General features: G+C 42.2%; 1 protein-coding gene across 1 annotated transcript in view; it reads right to left on the reverse strand.

The window, feature by feature from the left end:
• Positions 1 to 22,664, reverse strand: part of DCC (DCC netrin 1 receptor) — a 774,549-nt gene that overhangs the window by 115,429 nt on the left and 636,456 nt on the right. The window contains exon 21 of the mRNA XM_032213902.1: positions 7,955 to 7,987. Within this exon, the coding sequence (XP_032069793.1) occupies positions 7,955 to 7,987 (33 nt within the window). The remainder of the gene's footprint in view (positions 1 to 7,954; positions 7,988 to 22,664) is intronic.

The following is a 22,664-nucleotide window of genomic DNA, read 5'->3' on the forward strand; positions in this document are numbered from 1 at the left end:
CACCGTGCCAATTCTTGTTCAGAAATAATTGAGCAATTGGAACGGAGTCCTTTGTTTAGGGGTTACGGTAGAGGGTTGCTCCTGATAACTGTTTGATGAAACTTTGAGAGGAGGGTTGGCAGCTCCATTCAAAGCGCCGGTGGATTTTATGCAGCCTGAATTTGACAGATATGCACCTGTGTCCTGGAATCACCATCAATATTCGGGCAGGGCCTGTGACAAATGAGCTCTTAAAAAAATGAGAGAAATGAAACTTTGAGGATGAAGGTTCGTTCTCTGAGCTTGAGGGTTGGTTTCCGAATGTTTTGTTACCAGGCTAGGTAACATCGGAGTTTAGGGGATGTCAGTGTCCTTGTTCTTCTTTTTACAGGGGCTTCAGGTATGCCTGTGTGTCAAGTGAGGTTCTTTTCAGGGGTGGGTTCCTACCAGTTCTAATCTCTTCTATAGAAGAGGTTCCACAAATCTACAGTGTCGTTTAGAAACGGTTCCAGCTCCCTGCCCCCGATCGTCCGCACATCATCAAGATGAAGAGCGAGAGGAGGAATTCTGGGAGTTGAAGTCCATAAGTCTTAAAGCTGTCAAGTTTGAACACCACTGGGATTGTTTTTTCTAAAGGGTTACGGATGCACTTGACAGCTTTAAGACTTGCACACTTCAATGCCAGAGTTTCTGAGCCAACATTTTGGTTGCTAAGCAAGAGCGTTGTTAAGTGAGTTTCACCACATTTTATAAGTTGGCCAAGCTCACCCAGTCCCATGGCCAGCAAACCACTCCCACCCAGTCACATGGCCAGCAAGCCACTCCCACCTGGTCACATGGCCGGCAAGCCACTCCCACCTGGTCATATGGCCACACCTACAGAAGAGGTTCTAAAAATTTTTGAAACCCACCACTGGTTCTTTTGATGGGGTTACAGATTATACCAGAGTTGAAAGGGACCTTGTAGGTCATCTAGCCCAAGCAGGAGACCCTACACCTATGATGGTCAACCTATGGCACACAGAGCCATTTCTCTTGGCAAGCGGAGCCATCACCAGTTACTCTTCCGGGTTCGGGCACAGCAGCACACACAGTCTTCACGTGCATTGGCGTGCCAGAAAGCAGAAGAGGAGCCACCCAGTACGCATGTGCACACTAGGAAAATGATCTTTTTGTTTCCAGGGCTGCAGATGCACGTTGGCCATTTGGTGATCTGATTCCTGGCACACATGCACACGCAAAAGCCACCAACAGGAAGAGCAACGGCCGCACGTGCCAAAAGATGTGGAGAGGGGATCCCGGCCATCGCTTCCTAGCAGAGCAGAGCTGTAGTCGGGGTTTCCCTCTCTCCCCAACTGAGTGGGCTTTTTGTGTGGCCTCAGCCCTCCAGCCCATGGCTCATCTGCGGTCCGAAGTGCCTGGCCTGCTTGGGCATCCCAGAAAAGCAGCGGCAGCCACAAGTGGAAGGGCAGGAGCAGCCAGCCGGCCCCTACAGCTACTTCCACACCAGCCAGAAGCAGCACTGTGACAGCTGCAGGGGGTGAGGGGGCGGTGGTGGCAAGGAGGGATAAGGGCTTCCCTCCTTCCCTGCCCAAGCGGGCTTCTTGCACGGCTCCAGCCCATGGCTCTGATAAAGATCCGCGGTCCAGAGCACTGCCACTTCCAGCTGGGATATATTCTGCCAAGTCCTCGGCGGCATCTTTATGCAGGTAGCTTGCCTCCCCGCCAACAGCTCTTCCAGCATCCCAGCTGGAAGCAGCAACACAACAACTGCCATTACCAGAGGCCAAAGGGTGGCGGTGGTAGGAACAGGTGACCGCCACCCCTTCACCCCTTCCCCAACTGGGATGCTGGCGGAGGGGCTGCTGGCAGGGAGGTGAGCTACCTGCATAAAGACGCCGCCGAGGGCCTGGCAGAACATATCCCGGCTGGAAGCGGCAGCACTCCAGACCATGGATCCTCATCAGAGCTGCGGGCTGGAGCCATTCAAGAAGCCCACTTGGGTGGGGGAGGGAGGGAATCTCAGGCCTGCCCATCCTCGCCATTGCCACTCCTTTGCCCCCGGTACCGGGATGCCTTGGCAATGCTCACCTCACACAGCAGCAAGTGGTGTGTGTGTGTGTGTGTGTGTGTGTGTATGTGAGTGAGGGGTGGGTTCCTGCCAGTTCTAAGCTCTTCTATAGAAGAGGTTCCACAAATCTACAGTGCCGTTTAGAACCAGTTCCAGCTCCCTCTCCCCCGCCCATCCGCACATCATCAAGATGAAGAGCGAGAGGAGGAATTCTGGGAGTTGAAGTCCACAAGTCTTAAAGCTGTCAAGTTTGAACACCCCTGGGGTTTTTCTTTCTAATGGGTTAGGTGTGCAAGGGTCTTGTAACTTGACAGCTTTAAGACTTACATGCTTCAAATGCCAGTTTCCGAGCCAACATTTTGGTTGCTAAGCAAGAGCGTTGTTAAGTGAATTTTACCACATTTTACAAGTTGGCCACGCCCACCCAGTCACATGGCCAGCAAGCCACTCCCACAAAGTAAGCTACACCTACAGAAGAGGTTCTAAAACAATTTGAAACCCACCACTCTGTGTGTGTGTGTGTGTGTTTGTGTGTGTGTGTGTATGTGTGTGTAATGGGGGCTGGCTGGGACCGATCAGCTGAGTGGCTGACAAAGAAGCCTTGGTTTTCCCACTGCCACGGCTTTCTCACACTGCAATATCTTTCAGGCATTCTGAATCTACCAAGTTACAACATGGTTTAAAAACTGTTCATAAAAATCATATCTTCTATCTGAAATATTTCCTTTTCTCAGTCAAAATTGTATCAAATTCAGAAAAAACACCACACTTCTTGCAAAATGCTGTGGGTTTTTTTTTTTTTTTTTTACAATATACACTTTCCCTTCCATAAACTGAAATATCCACATCTCTTTAAATCTTAATTGAACCAATCTGGCACTGAACACCACTTACCAAAGCAACAGTTTTATGCAACAAAAGTAAGGGCATAATAAGTGTATTTCTAGCTTTCAAGCACTTTCTCTTGTTCTCTTATCATTTTGCTTTTCAGACTTCAGTTTCTTGTGGTTGCGCGTAGGCAGGAAAATTAGCTGTACTGTCACACAAATAATAGAGACTCCTTGCCTTTGATCTGTTTTATATTTATTCAAAATTGCTACATTGATGGAAGGGAAATGGCACCTATTTTGTGTTCTAACATGTGTAGTCAGAGGAAATACAGTAGATTGGTTTGCCTATTTATAACTGGTGCTAACATTGGCAACTTTTTTAAAATCATGAATATTTGGCAAACACAGATTGACAGGAGTGATAGAAGCCCAACTGAAGTCCTTGTTTACACATCTCTCTCTCTTGTCTGTATGTGTTGTGTATACACAGTATGCATATACTGTATAGTGGAAAGTGTGGATTATAAATTAATGGTATTTTTTTACTTTAAAAAAGTCTTTGTTATTTAAAAAAACCAGCCTTAAAAAGTGATACAGTGAAACAATAGGGTTTGATGGAGTCTACTGTGAAATTCTTTAACCAAAGATGCAAATGGATTTAATTCTAGCCAGATTAGATTTCTTAATTAGTTTTAGGCAAGGATTACAATCTGAGTTGGGGAATATAGCAATTCTCCCTCCCTCCCTCCCTCTCCCTCCCTCCCTCTCTCTCTCCATTACTCTGGAATTTCCCCCTTCTTTCTTCCTTTTCTTTTATTAGCATTCCAATTAAGAGAATCCCAGCCAGAATTCTCACTCAAGACCCAAATAATGAGGCTCAAATATATCTGGGTATATTTTGCAAAGATCTAACTCTTTGGAGAATGCTGGGATGTCAGGAAAGATGGAAATAAAGTGATGAAGAGGACAACCAGAAGGAGGTGGATGAAATCAATTGAACCAATGATAGTATACTATTGGAAGATGTGAAGGACCAGGTTGGGAGCAGATCATCACATAGAAAATCTATTTATGTGGTCACTAAGACTCAATGATGGTTGAATGGCACATAATCAATTAAAATATTGTGACTAAAGGGAAAAGTGGAAGTCCTGATCTTCTCCTTTTTCTGTCTTCTTTCTTTTGAAGATCTTGCTATTTTGGGAAAGTTGTTCTGTCCCTAAAGATCTTTGGTTTGGAAAAGTGATCTCCAAACATAGTTCGGTTTTATATATATATATATATATATATATATATATATATATATATATATGTATGTATGTATGTATGTATGTATGTATGTATGTATGTATGTATGTATGTATGTATATGTGTGTGTGTGTGTGTGTGTGTGTGTCTGTGTGTCTGTGTGTCTGTGTGTGTCTGTGTCTGTGTCTCTGTCTCTGTGTCTGTGTCTGTGTCTGTCTGTGTCTGTGTCTGTGTCTGTGTCTGTGTCTGTGTCTGTGTCTGTGTCTGTGTGTATTTAGAGTTACAACCCTCGGAATGCCCAAATATGGGAGGAAGTTCACTACTTCCATTCTCTGTCCATCGGCTCGTCACAAGAGACCATCCAGACAGAAACCCAATATTTTTACTGTTGCCTTTGTTACATTTGTGTTGTATTTGTGCTGATAAATAAATAAAGGGAGACTAGTATAGATCTATTTCAAGCTATTTAGCTCTCATCAGCTAGCCATACCCTTACTGGGATTAGAACCTGTGCTGAATTGCATCTTAGGCAGATGTGTTAACCATTAAGCCACAGAGTCCGACTCCTTATCAGCTAAGCCAGGGTGATAGGTATCTATTTAGAGTTACAAACTGATAAGGAGTTGTTTGTTAGTTATTATGTGGCTTAATGGTTAACAATACAGCACAGGTTCGAATACCAGTAAGGGTATGGCTAGCTGATGAGAGCTAAATAGCTTGAAATAGATCTATACTAGTCTCCCTTTATTTATTTATCAGCACAAATACAACACATATGTATATATGTATATATGTATATATGATGTATATGATGTATATATGTATATATGTATATATGTGTGCGTGTGTGTGTATGTATATGTATATGTGTGTATATATATGTATGTGTGTGTGTGTGTGTGTGTGTGTGTGTGTGTGTGTGTGTATATATATATATATATGTATGTGTGTGTGTATATATATATATATGTATGTATGTATGTATGTATGTATGCATGCATGCATGCATGCATGCATGCATGTATGTATGCATGCATGCACGCACACACACACACACATATGTTTTTGGATTTTACTTTACTTAAATAGCTTGGGTTATTTTGAGCCAGTCTATAGTGAGACAGTGGGAAGTTCTCTGTCTTATACAATTACTTGTGTAATTCTGGAAATGGAATTGTAAACTCTAACAAAAAAGTTTATATTGGTTCATTTGGTCTACAGTAGAGCGGTGGCTCAGTGGCTAAGATGCTGAGCTTGTCACTCAGAAAGGTCGGCAGTTTGAGCTGCGTAACGGAGTGAGCTCCCGTTACTTGTCCCAGCTTCTGCCAACCTAACAGTTCGAAAGCATGTAAAAATGCAAATAGAAAAATAGGAACCACCTTTGGTGGGAAAGTAACAGCGTTCTGTGCACCTTCAGTGTTTGGTCATACCAGCCACATGACTACGGAGACGTCTTCGGACAGCGCTGGCTCTTCATCTTTAAAATAGAGATGAGCACTGCCCCCTGGGGTCGGGAATGATAAGTACATATGTGTGAGGGGAACCTTTACGTTTAACTATTTTTCTGTAGATATTTCTTTTGGGAAAAGTGATATTTGAAAGTGTCATGACTCTTTGCTTCAAATCTGGCCTTTATGTTGGAATTGAATGTATATTCCTGAGTTCCAGGAAACATTTATCCATAAAATTAGAAGCTTCTAGACAAGATTCTGAGACACAGCCAATGTGTAACAGAGAAGTGAGCTTGTCTTCTCCTGCCACATCAGTCAAAAGCTCTATTGTCACCTCTGGGATTTCTGATCATGTGTGCATGAATATAACATTTGTCAAGATTTTATACACAATGTTGTTTTGTCAGCTGATTTATTTATGGGCTCTATATGGGCCATTGAGCACCAACTTCAAAATTACATGTGTTGGAATCTTCAATTCTTAGATCTAAAGCAAATATTGGCATCACTGCACTGACATTGTGCTGTATAATCTAGAGCAGGAGTCACCAACATTTCGGACCTCAGGGACCACTAAATTCATAATTTTAAATCCCGCAGACCACTAATACGATCTGCCTAATGACTGGCTGGGTGGGTATGGCAAGGTGGTCATGTGATTGGGTGGGCATGGCCAACTCACATCGAGGGGTGCTTTGCCAGCCTCTACTCTCCACCCAGGCTCCTTAGGGCCTCAACAGGAAGCAGTTGCTGAAACTAAGCAGCCACCATGAGAAAGAGTTGGCATAACAGCTGGTTCAGTTTACATTGGATCAGACCGAGAAGGAGGCTCAGCAGAAGCACCTCACTGAGAACTACGAGCATAGGCTTTCCAAGCAGAGGGAAGACCTGCGGGAGTGCAAGGCCAGGTGCTAGGGCCTGAATGCTCAGCAGGCTGAGATGGTCAGCCACTTCCAGGCCATGATGCTGTCCCACTGGAATGAAGGTCTCTGGCTCTTCACCATCAGAGGCACCGCCCTCTAGATTTTGCCCAAAGCCCCTGCACCAGGAGGCTGAAGCAGACCCCAAGTTGGAATTTCTGCCCCCCTCTGACCTGCACAAAAAGGCTCTGAAAGGCTCTCTGCAGCAACACAAACGTTCATTGCACAGATCTGGTCCAAGGGCCGTAGTTTGAGGACCACTGATTTAATGCCATATAAAAAATGCATAATTTTTCTGCAGACCACCAAAATTTTCTCGCAGACCACCAGTGTTCCATGGACCACCAGTTGGTGACTGCTGATGTAGAGAGGGAAGGATAGATAGATCCTTGAGTCAGAATATAAAAGGCATTTCTTAGCAGAAAGATCCAATCTGTTTCTCTCTGGGCATGCTACAGGTTTTACTCGCGCATAAATTCCTCTGATGCCACAATGAAACGTTTTCTCATTGTAATGTGATTTTGGTGACCCATGCCACTTTGGGAAGAACATTTTAATTTTTAGAATATAACTAGGTAGACGATGGATTATTCTAAGACCCAATTTGCATATTATGAGCATGAATTCAATAAACATCATTTCTCCACATTGGATTCTTCAGCACACATGGAAACTAAGCTATGAACTGCAATAGTCTATGGTATTTTCTGTAGCTAAATCTGTGGGATCAAATGGCAAGAAAAGACAATTTTCTTTCAGAATCTTAAAAACAGCCTCCTAGGTGTTTTTTTTTTCAATTTAGCAAGCAGGGACCAAAACGTTATCAACTCACATTTCTGTGTTCTTGTGACATGAAACCACAGTGAAAAACTATCAAATGGAAGAAATAATAATAAAAAAGAAGAAAAAAAATGTCCTTAAAAAAAGCATAAGAAAAGTGACCAATACAATGTCTCAAAAAGTTGATTAAAGTTTGTCCTGTTTTATCGAGTAAGGACTCCCAGATTAAGAGAGAAAGTGATTTATTATCTTTTCCCTCTAACGCAAGTGTATACATATGTATGAATACGGGCATGTACCTTACCAAGATGCTTTGGAAATTCAATCTATCATCCACAAAAGTATGTATGTTATGGAAATTATGCTGGGCTTAATTATACTTAATGTGAATTATTCAAAGCATAGCAGGGAGACGGGGGAAAAACATACAAAGGAGCCTGACATTTTAATTGGTCCTTCAGAACAGACAAAACAATTTCCTCTCCAGGAAATTTACATCTCTCCCATCAAAACAGTTGCCTCATGTGAGCAGAACTTCATTAACAAGATTAATTATCATGCCTTGTGCCTGCTCATCAGGTGTGCCAGTCAGGTGAAGAGGTGAACACAAGGGAGGGAAAGTTAAGGATTGGCATTGACTCTAAAAGGAAAGAAGAGATAGAAAGAACATCTTACCTTGATCATTAGCCATTTTGTCAGGATGTTCCACTGCAAAAGCAAATACAATATTGTCAGATTTTTGACACTTTCTGGGATGTACATTGACACATCAAGTCAACAATTCTGTTAACCAAGTTTTATTTCAAGATGGTGCCACTTCACACTTTTCCTTGGCAGATTGATGGGCAGAAAAGGCGAGATTTTAGCATTTTGAGAGACTGGAAACGCAAGTGTGACTTGGATCATCTGTGACTCATTACTAATGAAGTTAGATGTTGCCTTTCTGAATGGGGGAGTAATCCACATTGTTTTCCTTTTAGAAGTGAGGTATCATCTGGAAAGCTTAATTAAATGTGAAAATGAGATGGAAGAGAGATTGTTCCTTTGAATAATTAGACACAAATCCTCCTGTGTGATAGTTCTGAAAGCCAGTTCTGAAAGCTAGTTTTGACTGAAGTGGTTAACATTTTAAGCCCTTTCAAAAAGTGATCTCGCTGACTTTTCATGATAATTATCAAAAGAAAAATTCAATTACAAAGAGCCTAGTCAAATGCCTAAGATTTTTACATATTGCTAGAAGTCCTAAAGTACAACCACAAACTCTTCATTAAACTGTAGACAGCCCAACTCAAGTTCAAAATCACATAGAATTCTAAACATCATCTTATATTATTTCAAAATCCAAAGCCTTTTCCAAAAGGCTTTCTTGGTTTTCCCCCCCTTGAAAACGTTTCACTTCTCATCCAAGAAGCTTCTTCAAGTTTTGAAGAAAAGCACCTTTGGGACAAGCATGATTTGGATGATTACGAATCTCCATAGACAGAGGAATATTTGACAGAGGTTAAAAAAAAGTTTCCCAGGCATGTTGTCTGACAACACTGTACACAGTATCTCTGTTTGGTAGCCATGTGTCAAAGAAACATCTGAATAGGACTATCCCTGGGCCTGATTGTCTAATCTTGTTCCTCTTCACTCTGTTTCTATCCAAATCAGAGGACACTTCACATGTTCTTCCTAGAGCTAAGTTAACTCATCTTCGTGATTCCTCATACTGTGTCAAGGAGACTTCTGACTGGGACTATCTTCAGCTGGTTACAGTATGCAGCGGAAACTGGCAGTTATGTGTCTGTTGTGATCTGTAAGCCGCCAGCCCCTCCAGCAGCTGAATCAGAGGAGGAGGAGGAGGAGGAGGAGGAGGAGGTGGTGGTGGTGGTGTGGGAGTCAGGGTCAGCATCAAGGCAACCTGAGAGCTCCGAGGGGGGAGAGGGAATGGAGCTGGCAGAGAGAGACAGAGACAGAGAGAGACAGAGAGACAGAGACAGAGAGACAGAGAGACAGAGAGAGACAGAAAGAGAGAGACAGAGACAGACAGACACGGAGCCTGGACCATCTGTCAGCCCTTAGATGAGAGTCAACAGTCTCCAGGTCTGGAGGTGGATGATGAGGAAGAGGAGGAACAGCTGGGTCCAGTGCCTGATGCGTGGATGCGCAGAAGGCAGAGGAGAGGAGAGCAGTGGAAATCCATGGGCCGATCCTTGAGAAGGAAGAGCCATCGCTGCTAGCTATGCCCCATCCTAGCTCTGGGGATAAAAAGGCAGGAGGCGGAGATAAATAGATGTGGCAGACAACTATTCATCTTCCAGATGGATGGATTTGTTAAGCTGCTGTGAGAGAGAAACTTTTTGCCGAGGCTGCCAGCACTCCTAATAAAGGAATCTTCGAGTTAACTTCAGAGGGTTTGACATGTTTGGGGAGCTGGGTCACAACAGTACCTCTTAGAACAGAGTATGTTATACTTGGTTTCATGAACTGCATTAGTTGACAGTTTGCTTCTGGATTCATTTCATTCATTTGCTTGCATTGCATTTTTTTTTAGTTCTACTAAGGAAAACCTTCAATATTTAAGTATTTAGGAACTGTTTTCATATAGTTAAAGAAAAACATGTATTGTAGTCAGGCAGGGACAATCGGATTTTTCTTCTTTGGTTTTGATGGAGTTGTTTTCAGAGGTGGGTTTCACATAATTTTATCACCAGTTCGTCGCGAACCAAAAAAATCTTCCATACATGAGCCTGGCATTCCATGCAGGTGCTTTGCTCGTGCATGTGACTTGCATGCATGCACTCAGCTTAGAAAACATGGCTAAACAGGGTGGCATAGCACCAGGGTTGGTGGGCAGGGGCAGGCCTACCCATAGGTCACCACTACTGGTTCACCTGAACCGTTCCAAACCAACTGAATACCACCACTGGCTGTTTTGGGAGGGTTTTGGCTCAGTTCTGCTTTGACATTTATAGCAATTAACTGCAGTTCCATTTCTCTTTCTCTATTGAACTGGCAGCCAGAATCCCAAATAAGATTTTACAAAACACATGACAGATTTTCTTAAAATTGTCCTAACTGAAGAGTTGGCCGAGATGTAGGAATATTCACTCTATGAATTGCAATGCTCTGACAATATTTCCAACACTCTCCATTTTCAAATTCTCAGGGCAGGAGCAAAGATCTCCATTTTAGTTTCCTATTTTACAAAAATATCCCTCCTCCGTCCAACTATTGGATGTAGTGAAAAGGAACATATTTGCATCAAGGCAATATAAAAGTATTTCTGACATAACGAGATGGAAAATAGCAGTCTCGTGTCCCAGAAAAAAAACAGTGCGATCCACTCAAGTTTGAAACTTTATTTGCTTATACCAAATAGACAGAATCTTGCAAGGTTAAAGCTATATATCCTTCTAATTTAATAAATATGTTGTTGTCGTTCAGCCACTAAGTCTGATTGTTCATGACTCCATGGACTATAGTACACCAGTCCCCACTGTCCTCCAGGGTTTTCCAGAGCTTGTTGGAACAACTTGCCTCCAGAAGTTGTGAATGCTCCAACACTGAAGGTTTTTTAAGATGTTGGATAACCATTTGTCTGAAAGGGTGTGGGATTTCCTGCCTAAGCAGGGGGTTGGACTAGAGGACCTCCAAGGTCCCTTCCAACTCTGTTATTCTATGATGAATTCTATGAGCTTGTCCAAATTCATATTCATTGTATCAATGATACCATCTAACCATCAAATTCTCTGGTTGACCCCTTCTTCTTTTGCCATTAGTCTTTCCCAGCATCAGGGCCTTTTCCAACAAGTCCTCTCTTCTCATTAGGTGGCCAAAGTATTTGAGCTTCAGCTTCAATATCTGTCTTTCCCCCAAAAAATCAGGTTGATTTTCTTCAGGATTGATTGATTTGATCTCCTGGCACTCCAAGGGACTCTCAAGAGTCTTCTCCAACACCACAAAACCTAATAAATATACCCTGGGAGCAAATGTGAATGTGCGTGTCCAACATGTGCATGTTCCATGCATGCACTTTGGCTTGAAAACGTGCCTAAATAGCACGGCTTAGAGCCGGGGCAGGTGGGCGGAGCTGGGGCAGGTGGGTGGGCCCTCCCGCAACTTCCACTACTGGTTTGTGTGAACCAGTCTGAACCTGCTGAATACCCCCTCTGTGTGGGAGATTTTAGAATGTGGCTATCCTGAATCTTTTCTTGCTCCCACTTCCGGTTAAGGACTGTACGGTCTCTTTGGATTTGTTAGCAATATAAACTGTTTTAACGAAAACGGTTTTATTTGCCTTTCTTTCTGTTTGCTTCTTGTGGTTATGCTTGAAATAGGGGTGGGTGGGAATTGAAGTTTAGAATTTAGTTTGAAGAGTTAATATTTGTACGGTTACACAACCAATGTTATAATTTTAGGTAATGTAAAAGATAGAGGTTGCAAATGTATTAGTATTTTACTGTGTTGGAAAGAGTCAGAAATCATTTTTTTTCTTTCCCTCCTTCTTTTCTCCCCCCTTTTTTTTGCTTCCCCCTCATTTAAAAAATATATATTTTCATTGTATTGCATTTTATATTATAATAACCTAATAACTTAGAACTGAGGAGAAATTTCCTGACAGTTAGAACAATTAATCAGTGGAAGAGCTTGCCTCCAGAAGTTGTAAATGCCCCAACACTGGAAGTCTCTAAGAAGATGTTGGATAGCCATTTGTCTGAAACAGTATAGGGTTTCCTGCCTAGGCAGGGGGTTGGACTAGAAGACCTCCAAGGTCCCTTCCAACTCTGCTATTGTATTGTATTGTAACCCTTATATATTACTATTATAAATGAGATTGTACATCTCGTTTATAATAGTAAACAAATAATAGTAACAGAATAACAGAGCTGGAAGGGACCTTGGAGATCTTCTAGTCCAAGCCCTGTGCTAAAGCAGGAGACCCTACACCATTCCAGAAAAAGGCTGTCCAATGTCTTCTTATAAGCCTCCAGTGTTGGAGCACCAGATGTGGTATTAAGCCAGTTCTCTCTGGTTTGAGCGAACTGGTAGCATCATCTGTGAGATGCTCTGCCGCCCCGCCCCGATGTAATGTACAAACATTGCACATGCACAGAAGGTAGTGCGCATGTGCAGACATGGTGTGTGCACTCACATTTGTGAATTGATAGGGAAGGTAAGTGAATCCCACTGCTGTGGAGCACCCACAATTTCTAAAGGCAAGCTGTTCCATTGTTTCATTGTTCTCAATATCAGAAAATCTCTTATTTCTATGCTGGTTCTTTCTTTAATTGGTTTCCATCCATTACTTCTTGTTCTGCTTTCAGGTGCTTTGGAGAACAGATTGACCCCCTCTTCTTTGTGGCAACCCCTGTGATATTGTCTGGGCTCCCTTTCTGGAATGTTCTGCCTCCTCTCTGGGAAACTGGGTGCTTCTGACAACATTCCCTTCACTTCAGCTACATATTCTATCAAAACAAGGGATTAAAAAAGTATTACAATACATATTTTAGATTCAAAGATCCTATTACATTCTTCCCTCCATCCTACAATTGGCATATAAAAATAATTCCCAAGTTTAAAAAGAAATACTAATGAGATGGAAAGATAAATTGGAGGAAAAAGTCCTGTGTCACATTCAGATTTCAGTCCAGTGTTGGAAGATAAATCCTTTCAGGTAACTTTCCAGTATCATATTCAAGTCACCAATGTAACAATATTTAATCCAAAAAGTCATCCTTAATAGATCTATTTTTTATTAATTGCTTCATTTACTTTGCTATCCATTAGCATAAGTGTAATTTCTTAATAAGTCAACTCAAGAATCTTCCATAGTAAAAAAATAAAATAAAAGGTAAAGATAAAGATTTCCTTCGCACATATTTGCTAGTTGTTCCTGACTCTAGGGGGTTGTGTTCAACTCTGTTTCAAAGCCGAAGAGCCAGCACTGCCTGAAGACGTCCCCGTGGTCATATGACCACATGACTAAATGCCGAAGGTGCACGGAATGCTGTTACCTTCCCACCAAAGGTGGTTCCTATTTTTCTACTTGCATTTTTACATCCTTTCTAACTGCTAGGTTGGCAGAAGCTGGGACAAGTAATGGGAGCTCACTCAGTTATGCAGCACTAGGGATTTGAATTGCCAAACTGCCAACCTTTTAAATCAACAATCTCAGCTTTTTACCTTGTTTTCCCCAATATAAGACCTTCCCGGATAATAAGCCCAATCAGGCTTTTGAGTGCATGCGCTGTAATAAGTTCTCCCCTGAAAATAAGCCCTCCCTGAAAATATTGCAACATAGCAGCAGCCATGAGGTGATCATGCTCACCGCCTCCTGCACCTTAAAAATAACAAGACCTCCCTGAAAATAAGGACAAGTGCTTATTTCAGGGGTAAAAAAAAAAAAGATCCTGTCCTATTTTCGGGGAAACATAGTATTGAATTGAATTGAATTGAATTTTATTATTTGTATGCCGCCCTTCTCCGGGAAGGACTCAGGGCGGTGAACAACTCAAAAAGGGGAAAAGGGGAACATAGAACAGAATACAGATAATTAAAATAAGCAAGAATCATGCAACCACACAAGTTGAGAGGGGAGGGGAACTTATCAACCCCAGGCCTGCAGGCAAAGCCAGGTTTTGACGGCTTTTCGGAAGGCCTGGAGAGAGGTGAGGGTCCGAAGCCCTCCGGGGAGTTCGTTCCAGAGGGCCGGAGCTGCCACAGAGAAGGCCCTCCCCTGGGTAGTAGCCAGGTGGCATTGGCTAGTAGATGGAACCCGGAGGAGGCCAACCCTGTGTGATCTAATGGGTCTTTGGGAGGTAATTGGCAGCAGGCGGTCTCTCAAGTACCCAGATCCAATACCATGAAGGGCTTTATAAGTTACGAGCCACTGAGTTACCACTGAGCCACCATGTCCCTTTTAAATATGCTACTTAACACATAATTTCCCATCTGATGCTCTCCAAATGTGATAGGATTACAATTACCAGAATTCTAAGCTCCTTTCTACTTTTGCACCCATGTCTGGATGATGCCAATTTGGGGAAGACTGAGCTAGCATTATGTTTAGAGAATGCTGATCTTATATCATCTTCCTATATCATACCTGAAAAAAAAGTAATGGGCTTCTAATCAAGGTTTCTACCTGAAGTCTTTAAGCGATAAGAAAACTCGACAAAACAGGATCACCAGCTGCTTCTACCTATCCTCAAAGGAACCATGAGTAGGATTCCAAAGAGGAAGCCAAACAGGAGCCTGCTTCCAATTTTACTTATTGAAAGATTCATACATGTTCAAGAATACTAAAGGAGATCCATATAGTATTCATGCCATGCAGATAAAGCAGTGTCTTAATAGGGATTGGCAGAGAAAGTGTATTGCTTGAAATTTGTCCCTTGGCAAAGGCACCTGCTAAGAACCTTTAATATTCAGTTGCTTTACAGAATCCAGTCTGCAATTAAAATTAATGTGAAAATTGGAAGTGACAGTTTTGAATAAAATTATGCCACAGTTGGAGCAGAGGGGAATAATTCTCATCAGCCTGACTCTTCCCAAATTCCCAATTTTAGATCTGTAGGTGAAAGCTAGCGCAGTCTCGTAATGAATGATTTGAAAAACCAAGGGATTCACTTCCTGGCGTGATACGAATATAGGCTACTCTTTTCAACTGATACTTTTAGTTAACCACATTCTTGAATGGAGCCACTCGTCTTCCAACGTTCAGTTGCTCGTGGAAAAGTTGCAACAGAAATGTGGATGTTGAAATGTTATTTTGCACTTGGAATACTGCGGCCAATTTGGTTGCAGTGACGCAACAAAGGTGCCAAGATCCTAGAAAGCGTGAAGAGAAGAGCAACTAAGTTGATAAGAGGTCTGAAGGGTAAACCATATGATGAATGGTGAAGGAAAATAGGTATATCTAGTCTAATGAAGAGAAGGAGTAGGTCATAGGAGTAGGACATCATAGCTGTCTTCCAGTACTTGAGGAGATGTCACAGAGAAGAGAGGGTCAACTCATTCTCCAAAGCATCAGAGGGCAAGGCAAGAAACAATGTTTGTTAAGCTTGTTAAAGGGAGATCCAATTTAAAAATAAGGTGAAATTTCCTGAAAGTAAGAACAATTAATCAATGGCACTGATTGTCTCACAGAGCTGTGGCTGCTTCATGGCTGAAGGTTTTCAAGAAAAGATTGGACAGTCATTTGTCTGGGATGTAATAAGGTCTCCTGTCTTGAGAAGAGGGTTGGACTAGAAGACCTCTAAAGTCTTTACCGGCCCTATAAGTCTATGATTTTAAATCTTTCTGCCCTAAAAACAGCAGAAGGCTGGAAGTGAAGATTTGCTCTTTGCACAATTCAGCCTATGGGCCATTAACCTGGGAAGTTGTGACATTTCTTGTCAATTTGTAAGTATGCCAAGAATGCCTGGCTTCTCTTTGACTATTGTTAACTAAGCACACCTAATGTTTGTCAAAGTGTAATTTAGGGTCACTGTTACCAATTATGTAACAGTAATTTATATACCTCCTCAAGGAGTAATTCCCATTTCTCAGTAGTCCTGGGTTTTCCTGGAAGTCTGGTTGGAATCAGCTACGGTCAAACAAAATGTATGTTTATTTTTATTTGATTTACCATATTTTTCAGATTATAAGATGCTCCAAAGTATAAAATACACCTAGCTTTGGGGGAGGAAAAAAAATCTGTCTCTGCCTCCCAGCAATTTGCCTCCTTGCAGCAAACAGCCTGTTTCAGTTTCAGTACCGCCTGATTAGCACAAGCATCTGATTATCGGTTAGATCAGTCTCCCGACAATCAGCTGTTTCAGACTGCAGGGATTGCCATAGCCTATTGCTACCTCTTCACACCACCATTCCCATTTTCTGCCTGTTCTGGGTGCCAGGAATCAGAATGGGTGGAAAATGGGGTGCATGGAGGCTGAAAACAGGGCATGCAGGCCAAAAATGGGATGCAGAGGCCAAAAATGGGGTGCTTGGAGTCAGCAATAGGCAATGGCAATCCCTGCAGCCTGAAACGGCTAATGGTTGAGAGGCTGATCCAAACAACAATTAGGCTGTGCTGAAACTGAAACAGGCTATTTGCTGTTTGCTGCAAGGCAGCAAATTGCTGGGAGGCAGAGGCCAAAGGGTAGAAGGCAATGGGTGGGCAGAGTTACATTTGGTATATAAGACACACCCAAATTTTCACCCTTTTTAAGGTGGGAAAAAGTGTGTCTTACACTCCGAAAAATACGGTACATTGATGTATGTCACAAATATCAATAGGGACTTCAAGAAGAGGGTGCTAAACATTTAACTGGAAAAAACAGAATTGTCAAATTGTACAAGGTACTTAACAAGTAGTATTGTATATTTTGTTTCATTAGATTACATGTACTATAGGTGACCACAACAATTTACAAGTTATTATTTCAGTCTTCCAAACATTGTATGCACACATTTGCATACTGCAGAACTCAATTATTCTTTTTTTCCCCATGCATCCTTTGTCCACGTGAAATAAAATGCCTTATGCTCCATGTCTCTTTAACTCTCTCCGCAGGAGCCTACACACAGTAATTGTTAATGTTCTCTTCTATGCAACATCAAACATATTCTTTAGCATCCTAAAAGGGAAAAATCCACTGTTATATAATCCAGAAGGTAAGCCAACCATCAGAAGCTCTTTGCATCGTATATAGGGAAACAGATATATTGGGGAGAAAAATAAATCAGTTTTAATGTGTTGCTCCTCCATCCTTCTAGGGTCCAAAGATATTACATATTCAAGCCAAGGCTTTAAATATATTCTGCATAGGTTTTTAGAAAACAAAATGAAATGAGGATCCGCCCCCCCATTTCCTTTTTAAAGGCCTCTCCTGACTGATCTAAATTTCTTTTCTCTACAGAATTTTGTGATATCTGAGATAAATTCCACAAAGGGCATGGTTTTGAATTCATTAACTGCGCAGGGCTGATTAGATAACTAGGTCTGCCTATTCTGCCATGTCACATTGCACAACAGTTATTATACTTTAATGCTGTGTCAAATTTCCTTCCATTCTGCATGCAGTGGAAGTAAAATTGGTAGTGGGGCAACATTCAGATCTTGGTTCGCTACCACAGAAAGGAAATAAATGAAGACTTGTTTAGTCAGGAATCTCGAATTCTTAAAGAAGACTTCAGAACCTACAAGAGGGTAGACCAGCTATCATGTTTTTTTTTAAAATCTAATTGAAGCAGCTACCTCTTTCTCAGATGTTGCCACATGCATGTGCATGGCTAGCCCCTTTAGCTGAAGTGTGCAGATTGGCACAGACTGAATACTTAGCAATAGCAATAGCAGTTAGACTTATATACCGCTTCATAGGGCTTTCAGCCCTCTCTAAGCAGTTTACAGAGTCAGCATATCGCCCCCCACAGTCTGGGTCCTCATTTCACCCACCTCGGAAGGATGGAAGGCTGAGTCAACCTTGAGCTGGTGACATTAGAACCGCTGAACTGCAGATAACAGTCAGCTAAAGTGGCCTGCAGTACTGCACCCTAACCACTGCGCCACCTCAGCTCATACTTGAATGGAACACCACTAGGAAATCTCAAGCTGGTTGGGGAAATCAAAAAGAACATCCTGGAAGAAGATAAGGGCAAAATGCTTCCATGTTATCACCAGAGCAACTACATCAGCAGGTCATATGGCTGTATTCTATTCTCTGTTCTGTTCTGTTCCGTTCTGTTCCATTCCACCCCACTCCACAAAACCAAAGCATTTGGTGATATTTCAACAAAATATCGTTTGTTGGCACATAAAAAACTACAGTAATCATTGGGTTACTGGCTAAAGCCCTAAGGAGCTTACAAAATTAAGATTAGTGAAAACAGATTGAAAACAAATACATAAAACACTATATGAACAACTAGCAGAATAAATAGTAGAGTATAACATCCACTCCTCTATTACTATGTAAATACTGTTGTTATCCAGGTTATAAATCTTTAATATTAATCAGTATAAACAAAAACTATGCAGGCAGTTCTCAATTTACAACCATTCATTTAGTGACCAAAGTTACAACAGCACTGGAAAAAAATGATATGACAATTTTTCACACTTACAACCTCTGTAGCATCTGCATGATCCCTTGTTCAAAATTCAGACACTTGACAACTGGCATGCTTTTATGACGGTTGCAGCGTCCCGGGGTCATGTGATCCCCTTTTGCGACCTTCTGACAAGCAAAACCGAGGGGGAAGCCAGATTCACTTAATAACCTTGCAAAACTAACTTAACAACTGCACTGATTCACTTAACAGCCTTGTAACTAACTTAACAACTGCACGGGTTCACTTAACAACTGTGGCAAGAAAGGTCACTAAATCGGGGCAAACTCACTTAATAAATAACTTGCTTAGCAACAGAAATGTTGAGCTCAACTGTGATGGTAAATTGAGGACTACCTGTATATCCCCTACTTTATGCAGTAAAATTTTGACTAGAGGAACCCTTTGATTTGATGATGATAATGATGATGATGATGATGATGATGATGATGATGATGATGATGATGGAGGAGGAGGAGGAGGAGAAGGAGAAGGAGAGGAGGAGAAGAAGAAGAAGAAGAAGAAGAAGAAGAAGAAGAAGAAGAAGAAGAAGAAGAAGAAGAAGAAGTAGAAGAAGAAGAAGAAGAAGAAGAAGAAGAAGAAGAAGAAGAAGAAGAAGAAGAAGAAGAAGAAGAAGAAGAAGAAGAAGAAGAAGAAGAAGCCTGTTCTCTCTCTTTGCAGATGCATTAGAACCCCATTTATGGTTTTAACAAAGGGGAATCCAAACTTGTCAAGTGTGTTCAGGATAGAATAGAATAGAATAGAATAGAATAGAATAACAGAATTGGAAGGTACCTTGGAGGTCTTCTAGTCCAACCCCCTGCTTAGACAGGAAACCCTACACCACTTCAGACAAATGATTATCCAACATCTTCTTAAAAACTTTCATTGTTGGAGCATTCACAACTTTCTGCCGATTACCTCCCTCCGACCGATAAGATCGCACAGACTGGGCCTCCTCCGAATACCATCCGCCAGTCAATGTCGACTGGCGACTACACGGAGGAGAGCCTTTTCTGTTGCAGCTCCGACCCTGTGGAACGATCTCCCCGTCGAGATACGCACCCTCACCACCATCCAGGCCTTCCGCGCAGCCCTTAAGACCTGGCTATCCCAACAGGCCTGGGGATAAGTCTCTAATTTGCCCCACCCGAGTGTTGAATGTTGAATGCAAGTTGTGTTTTTATTACTTTATTTATTTTGTTCACATATTGTTTGTTTTGAATTGCACCCCCTCCCTAATGATTGTAAGCCACCCTGAGTCCCCTCAGGGAAAAGGGCGGCCTATAAATCCAAATAAACTAAAACTAAACTAAACTAAACTAAACTTTTGGAGGCAAGTTGTTCCACTGATTAATTGTTCTGTCAGTAAATTTCTCCTCAGTTCTAAGTTGCTTGATTAGTTTCCACCCATTGCTTCATCTTCTGTCCTCAGGTGCTTTTAGTCCTTCTTTTCATTAAACTAGACATACCCAATGTCAACTCTGAAGCTGACCTGACTGAGGCCATCTTGGAGACTTCAGCACAGCAGTGTAATCCTCTGAAGTCTGCTACTGGTTTGGTAAATCTTCTAATGAGTGCATGGTTTGCATGAGGCACACCCGAGCAGTGCTAAAAATGGAACATGTTGAAGCCTTCCAGGTCTGCAAAGGTTAGTAGAACAGTGAGGGGGGATCTGCTGTGCCACACAATTTAGATTAGCTAGAAAGCAGGAAATCCAACGATTCTAGCTAATATAAATCGTGCATCACAGCTCATCATTGCCCAGCTGATTGTTGGAAATACCGGTTTTCCCTAACTGGTAGCATTTTTTTTACTGCTGGTTTGGGCGAATTGGTCTGAACTGGGAGCATTTCACCTCTGCTTCAGCATTGCCACACTGCTGATGAGGGATAGGGAGGGGGGGAGTAGAGATAGTTGGTTTTTTTTAGCCAAAACAAAATAGCTTCTCCTGAGAACCAAGGACGTTCCCACAGATGGGTGAAAAGTGGAGGAGTGAAGTTTCCAAGCAACTGGACAGCATCTCAATTGGGCCATGTGACTGATTGGTTGGAAAAAAGGGGGGGAGGACTTTTACTTTTAATTAGGTGAAAATTGCAGGGATCTTTAGAGTCTGTTTTCACCAGTCTGTGCCAATATGAGATATTCAATAAAACTGTTCTTTAAGGAATCTACTTGCCTTGGAGTTCCCAAACTGGTAGTAAAAAATGCTACTGGTTTGGGCGAACTGGTAGTTCCGACGATCAGCTGTGTGACAATCAGCTGTGCCATGTGATTTCTAAATCATGCGCCATAGCTGATTATAGGAACCAAACTGGTAGTAAAAAATGCTACCAGATTGGGTGAACCGGTAGTTCCAACAATTAGCTGTGCCACAAGATAACAGCTGATTGTTTCACAGCTGATCGTTAGAACTACCGGTTCATCCAAAACAGTAGTAAAAAATGCTACTGGTTTGGGTGAACCGATAATTCCAATGATCAATTGTGCGACAATCACCTGTGCTGCGGGATTTCTAAATTGTGTGGCACAGCTGATTGCTGCACAGCTGACCATTGGAAACAAACCGGTAGTAAAAAATGCTACCACTTCAGATGAACCGGTAGTTCCAACAATCAGCTGCGCCACATGATAACAGCTGATAGTCGCACAGCTGATCGTCTTAACTACCAGTTCACCCAAACCAGTAGCATCTTTTTACTACCGGTTTGGTAGTTTCTACTGGTTTGGGTGAACTGGTCTGAACCAGTAGCATTTTGCCCCTGGTTTAGTCCTTGGACTATCTTGGACAACACAGTGATCCCAGGCTGCCTCAATACTGCTAGACAAGGAGATAGTTGCTTGGTGCTGCAAAGAGACTGAAAAAGGAAACACAAGTCCTTAAACACGACTAGCACATATTGTATGTGCAGGAGGAACTTTTACATTTACTTATTGGAGAATAAATTTCCTGTTCCTTGCAAGAAGGTATTTTTCTGCCTCTTTCATGAAGGGGGTAAAACCTTCTAACCAAATTGAGAAGTGGCTCTTCTTTACAGTTCTGGCTGACACGGATCATCTTTTAACTTCCCTTTTCTTTCCTTCCTACTACTTGATGTAGGAAGAATAGGAGGGCTGTTCATGTTTTAGCAGTCAGGCTGATTGCTGCTTTACCCCTAAATTCCTTGAAGACAATATTTTCCCCACAATGATCTGGAATACCACTACACCATTATAAAGAAAATAAAAGAGTATCTGAGCTGCTTTATAAAAGGGGAGGAAAAGAAACAAGAGGATGTAAAAAAGAGCAACCTTCAACTGCCAGCTTCCAAAGTTGTTCCTCAGTAAGAAGATGGGTAATAGATCATTATTTTAATCCAACAAAAGTTTGCTCTCCATAAGTTCTTTGAATGCCATCTGTGCTTCATTTATCAGGGTGCAAAATCTCACATGTGATGCACTAAAGTCACAAAGGGTACCAGTAGGTTCAGGGGTGGGATCCAGTGGTGGGTTGCTACCAGTTCGCACTGGTTCGAGCGAACCGGTAGTGGTATTTTGGCTTGGGTTGCAGAACTGGCAGCAACCCAGGCTGGCCACGCCCCTGAACTAGTTCCCTGGTCTCTACTGCCATTGCTGGAATGTTTTTTTTTAATGATTCTTATGCATGCACACAAAAATTTACATTAAACTGTGCATGTGTAAGTAACGTGTGTCGGGCATGCGAGCGAGAGAAGCATGCACAAAGCGAACCGGCAGCAACCCACCCCTGGTGGGATTTTACTGGTTTAACAACTGGTTCGCTGAGCACGAGCTGAGCGTGTATGCACACTTTACAGAAAAATCACCTTCCGCATTACTGCTGGTGAGAAATATAACTGAGGTGCGGCAATCCACTTTGCTGCTCTGATCAGCTGGGCTTCAGAAAAGGAAATATAGATGAGTATAGCTCAAGGGATGGGGAGGCGGGCCCACTTCAATGTAAAAGTGAACTGGTTCTCTCCCAGCTGATAGTTGGAGCTACGGGTTCACCTGAATTGGTCAGAACTGGTAGAATCCCACCCCTGAGTAGGTTGCTTATCTGTGTCTCTGATTCTACATGTGATCATTTGTACACTGGCAGATATAGTTTGCATTAATGCATGTGATATTTGGTGATACAGGTGCAAATTGCATGAACAAATAGGGGAATGTGGTAGGTCTCTCTAGCAGGGATCCCTAAACCTTCTCTTCCAGTCCTATTGTTTCACCCAGCTTGCACACTTCCATGAGTGCTTTTTCTGCCTGTTACCACCATGCACTCTAAAAAAAGTAAAGTCCTCCCTGCATCTTT

Source organism: Thamnophis elegans, chromosome 3 (assembly GCF_009769535.1).
Source record: "Thamnophis elegans isolate rThaEle1 chromosome 3, rThaEle1.pri, whole genome shotgun sequence".
Taxonomy (NCBI): domain Eukaryota; kingdom Metazoa; phylum Chordata; class Lepidosauria; order Squamata; family Colubridae; genus Thamnophis; species Thamnophis elegans.